We start from the raw sequence: 4986 nt of genomic DNA, 5'->3' as shown, positions 1-4986 counted from the left end.
CCTCCTGCCCCCCACGCCCTTGTTCACCCCCCGCACATGAACGGAAACGGCATCCCCGCCCCCCCGCGCCCGTCCGCCACCCAGATGTCCATCGTCTCCCCCACCATCGCCCCCATCGCCGTCCCCAACGACACAAACACCCTCCCCTCCATCCAGAAACTTGCACAGGCAAACGAACAGACGTGGCTTCTCATAGGTGCGCGCATCTCACGCTCGGTCTCAATCAGCACAACCCCCCTCACGCTCGGATTACCCGGCCAGGCCGCGTCGCAGAGCAGATGGGAAATCTAGAACAGGCGCTGTCTGCCTACGAGAATGCGCTGCGTCACAACCCGCTTTCGCTTGCCGGCCTCACCCAGGTCGCGGGCATCGCTCGGATCAAAGAGAACTACCCAAAGGTGAGACAGCCCCCGGCTCCTTCCCCTCTTCTGGGCCCACCCGCGTGAACCCTCTCCCGGGGGCCCAGATTGACTTGGCGATGCGTCGTCCCCATATGTCGCTCGCTTAGGTCATCTCTCCGTCCTGTCGATCGCACGACTCGTTCTCATATGGCTCTCGCTAGGCTGTCGACTATTTCCAGCGCGTTATCAGCATGCAGCAGGAGAACGGCGAGGTGTGGAGCGCCCTCGGTGCGTGTTGCCGTCCCCCTTCTTCTCTCCGCGTGCCTCACCACTCTCCCAGGCCACTGCTACCTCATGCAGGATGATCTCCAAAAGGCCTATGCCGCGTACCAGCAGGCGCTCTATCTCCTCCCAAACCCAAAGGTAACCGCTCCCGTCTCCATACATTCGGCTCTACTAACTCCGGCTCCAGGAAGACCCGAAGCTCTGGTACGGCATCGGAATCCTCTACGACAGATATGGCTCTCTGGACCACGCCGAGGAAGCCTTCGCTTCCGTCCTCAAAATGGACAAAGGTCTGTGGCCCACCACTCCCCGCGATTATCTCATGCTCATCATCGTCAGCCGCTCTAGACTTTGACAAAGCGAACGAGATCCTCTTCCGTCTCGGCATCATCTACAAGCAGCAAGGCAAGTATTCCGAGAGTCTGGAGTGCTTCGACCGCATCCTGCGCAATCCCCCCAACCCTCTCGCACACGCCGACATCTGGTTTCAAATCGGCCATGTCTTTGAACAGCAGCGCGACGTAAGTCTTCTTCGACGCCACGCCTCCCCCAAGCGATATTTTAACCTCCTGATCTTTCCAGCACATGCATGCGCGGGAAGCCTACGAACGTGTTGTCGTAGACAACCCCAATCACGCAAAGGTCCTTCAGCAGCTCGGTTGGCTGTACCATCAAGATGGCTCCAGCTTCCAGAACCAAGAAGTTGCCATTCAGTACCTAACAAAGAGTCTCGAAGCGGGTACGTCAACGATGTCCCTTGTTTCATCGCTTGTTGTTCTCATCATGCCGTTAGATCCCACGGATGCGCAGAGCTGGTATCTCCTTGGTCGGGCCTACATGGCCGGCCAAAAATACAACAAGGCGTACGAAGCGTACCAGCAGGCCGTCTATCGCGACGGCCGGAACCCGACGTTCTGGTGTTCGATCGGCGTCCTCTATTTCCAGATCAACCAATACCGAGACGCGCTCGATGCGTATTCCCGCGCAATCCGCATAAACCCATACATATCAGAGGTGTGGTTCGATCTCGGTAGTCTGTATGAAAGCTGCAACAACCAAATTTCCGACGCGATCGACGCATATGCGCGCGCGGCCGAGCTCGACCCGAGCAACACCGCGATTACTCAACGCTTGCAGCTTCTTCGCACCGCGCAAGCCACGGGTAGCGCTCTCCCAGCCGCGCCTGGACCGCAGGATGTCCACCCGACGGCGTATGCCAACTCGCTTATGCAGCCACATGGTCTGGGTGGCCCTCCGCTCCTAATGCAGCCCGGGGCAGGCTCGCGTCCCCCTCCGATCTTCCGCACGGACTCGAGAGGCCCCCCTGGAGAGCTTGCGCTGCCGATGCCCCCCCAGCAGATCAGCAATGGACGCTCATCGCCAGGCCCATTCAGAGGTGGCCCACCACCGCCGGTCGTGCTCGACGACAACCGTCACATGCCCTCGCACACCCCGCTTGCCCCGATGGACGTCGACCGCCCGCCCGTTCACGCCCGAGAGGCGTCTGCTCCCTATCCCCCCTCTGCTCGCGAGAATGGCCCCCGTGGTCCCGCCGGCCAGTCGCTCCTCCTGCACCACCCTGTCCCTCAACAACAGCTGCCCACTGAGTCTATCCGGGGTGCAGCGCATGGACAAGGGCATCAACACGAGCCTCCCTCTGCGCGCTACCGCATGCACCAGTCTCGCTCGCCTTCGCCACAACCGCATGCGCTGCGTCCTGCGTCCGTCGCCAATGGTCGCCCTGCGTATGCCGAGGGGCGCCCGCCCGTGGGCCCCGGTCAGCCACCAATGTCGTCTCGTGGCCGCTCGCCGCCCTCGTATCGCGAGCAGGAGCGGGAGCCGAATTGGGACCGTCGTCTAGTGCCCGTCCAGGTCGTTGAGCATGCGGATTGGGATCGGCGAGGGCGGCCTGGGGTCGAGTATGCGTCGCACCAGCAGCCAATGTACGTCTCTCCGCCGCTGCCCCAGCGCGCGCCGTCTCCCCGTGGCCCGCGCGAGCGCAGCGTCGAGATGTCTCCTGCGGCGCACCATGCGTATGCACGCCAGTACTGGGACGCGCGCACTGGGCTCCCGTCGGGTCCAGCTGTCATCGCCCCGCGGTCGCCCATCATGCACGAACAGCCGGGGCGGCGATATGACCCGCGGTACGACGCGCCGTCGCGCGAGTACGAGCGTCCCCAGATGATGGACGCGCGCTCGGACGGTCGCTATGGGTCGCCCGAGGTCGTGCGCGCGCGCGACGTGCCCCCGCCGTCGGCGCAGCCACCATTACCGCCACAGCCAACGCCGTACGCACGCACGTCAGAGAGCCCGGGGCTGGTGTCGGCTCAGGCGAGCGATGCGAAGGACCGTAGGCGGCGCGGCGCGAAGGACAAGGATTCGGAGTCGGTCAGCTCGGGATCTGTCCCTGCCGCGGAGCCACCGAAGAAGGAGCGCAGGACAAGGCGGAAGCGCGTGAAGGAGGAGCCCGCGAGGCAGGAGACACCAGGCTATGGCGGTGCGCCGCCGCCGGGGTACAGGCAGGCGAAGGACAGCCCGGGCCCAAGCTCGAACGCGTCTGGCACGGGCTCGGTGGGCCGCTCGGTGCAGCCGTCACCTACGGGCTCGGCGCACCATCCACCAGCGAGAGTCGTAGATGAGGACTATGATGAGGGCGTTGCGGAGATGCTGATGGAGTTCGCGGCGTACCGCCCTGGAGACCCGCGCGGGTACCCCCCGCCTCCCGGTGCGCCCGTCGGGGGCAGAGGACCCCCGCAGCAGTCGCCGCACGTCGCGCACCGACGGTCGTCCCTGTCGTCACGCACGACCCCGCCGCTAGGCACGAAGCGCGCGCTGAGCCCAGGGCCGGGCGGCGCAGAGGAGCGGGACGGCGCCGACTACAAGCGGTCGCGCGTCGGGAGCATGAACAGCCATCGCGTGTCCCCGCCGTCTGGAGGACGACCGACGCCCACGCCCTCGGCCATATCCCCCGCGCCGTTCCGCACGCAGTCGCACGCGCACCCGTCGCACTCGCCAGAGACCAGGCAGCCCGCAGAGGCGCGCTCGTACCCGCCCAGCCCGTCGCTCCCGACGATGTTGCCGCCACATCCACGCCCGATCGGCGCGTCCGGCCATGCAGGCATGTCCCTCCCCCCGATGGCGCGCTCGTCGCCCCCGCATTCATCGCACCAGTCGACAGAGGAGGAGCGCCATGCGCGGTCGGTGTCGCCGCTGCGGCCGAAGCGCGAGATTGTGCTGCATCAGGCGGCGCCAGGGCCCGCTGGGGGCTCGCCCCCCGGCGCGAAAGGCACGCCATCTCCATCATCGACGACGAGCAACGGACGGACGGCGCCGATACCCTGATTTCCAGATGCCGCATAAGAATCCTTTCCCCGTGCCCGTCTTTACACCGCCATCCGCCCCTGCCGTGAACTCTGTCCCGCCTGCTGCATCGAAGCTGCAGCTGGCTCCTGCGCTCGTGTTTCCCCCGTTGCCCGCCCACGACGAACGCTTATGAAGCACCATGAACACTTTCTCCCTGATCGTCACGCCCACGAATCTCTCTCAGTCCTCGTTCTCGACGCGCTCTCGGTATGTAGCATCGACCGTGTGTATCTACCATTCTGCATATATTCTTCTCTCTGTCTCTCTGTCTCTTTCTGTCGCTCGAGCCTCGTAATCGCCGTCGTCCGTCATCGCTTCTCGTTCCGTATCACATCGCATCGTTTCACATCACATCATGTATGGTATGGTATGCTCCGCATCGCACAGGCAATCTATATAGTATGCGTCTAGACGTCCAGAGTGCGAGAGAGACGCTTCGGTGGCGATGGTGCGCGATCGGGATGCAGGCAGGTATCTGCCAAGGAGCAGTTGCCGCGGCCGCCGCCCTGCGACGACCAACTCAATGCATCGAGTTCATGCGTGATGGATCATGAATGGACAGACGGACGTGTGTAACATGCAGAGATGCAAAATTGCAAATATATGATGATAATATATATATAAATATGTGTGAAGCCGGCACAGCGAGATGCTCGACCGCGGTGCGCGATCGTGGTGACTCGATTACCAGCACCGCGACGACGCCTACGCACATCAACGGAGCAACGTAACGCCTGGGACGAGTGGGGGAACGCGACGGCGCTGATACCGCGTCCGGCCGCCAGGCGCACCGCACCGAGCACGAACAGCGCGAATCGGCTCGCAGCCCCACTTCTGGCGGCGAGGCAGGCGCTGCGCCCGCGGGCACGTCAAACTGGCTGCCGGGCACCAGACCACAGGGAGCAGGAGGCAGGGAGAAGGGAGAAGGGAGAAGCCCGTCCCCGCGACGCCCGCCTGGGCTAGCCAGCGAAGCGCACGCGCATCCCAGCACAGCGAC

At 64.0% G+C, this 4986-nt stretch overlaps 1 protein-coding gene across 1 annotated transcript; it reads left to right on the top strand.

The window, feature by feature from the left end:
- Positions 1-36: 36 nt before the first annotated feature.
- Positions 37-3968, top strand: FIBRA_08554 (uncharacterized protein; the record flags this gene model as incomplete). The annotated part of the gene is made up of 8 exons (XM_012330196.1): positions 37-196; positions 262-398; positions 563-629; positions 682-764; positions 814-916; positions 966-1147; positions 1209-1365; positions 1420-3968. The coding sequence occupies 8 exons, from the start codon at positions 37-39 to the stop codon at positions 3966-3968; spliced, it is 3438 nt and encodes a 1145-aa protein (XP_012185586.1).
- Positions 3969-4986: the final 1018 nt, after the last annotated feature.

This window comes from Fibroporia radiculosa (genome assembly GCF_000313525.1).
Source record: "Fibroporia radiculosa TFFH 294 genomic supercontigs, scaffold912, whole genome shotgun sequence".
Taxonomy (NCBI): domain Eukaryota; kingdom Fungi; phylum Basidiomycota; class Agaricomycetes; order Polyporales; family Fibroporiaceae; genus Fibroporia; species Fibroporia radiculosa.
The sequence above is the reverse complement of the archived record's forward strand: the minus strand, read 5'-3'. Positions and strand labels throughout refer to the sequence as shown.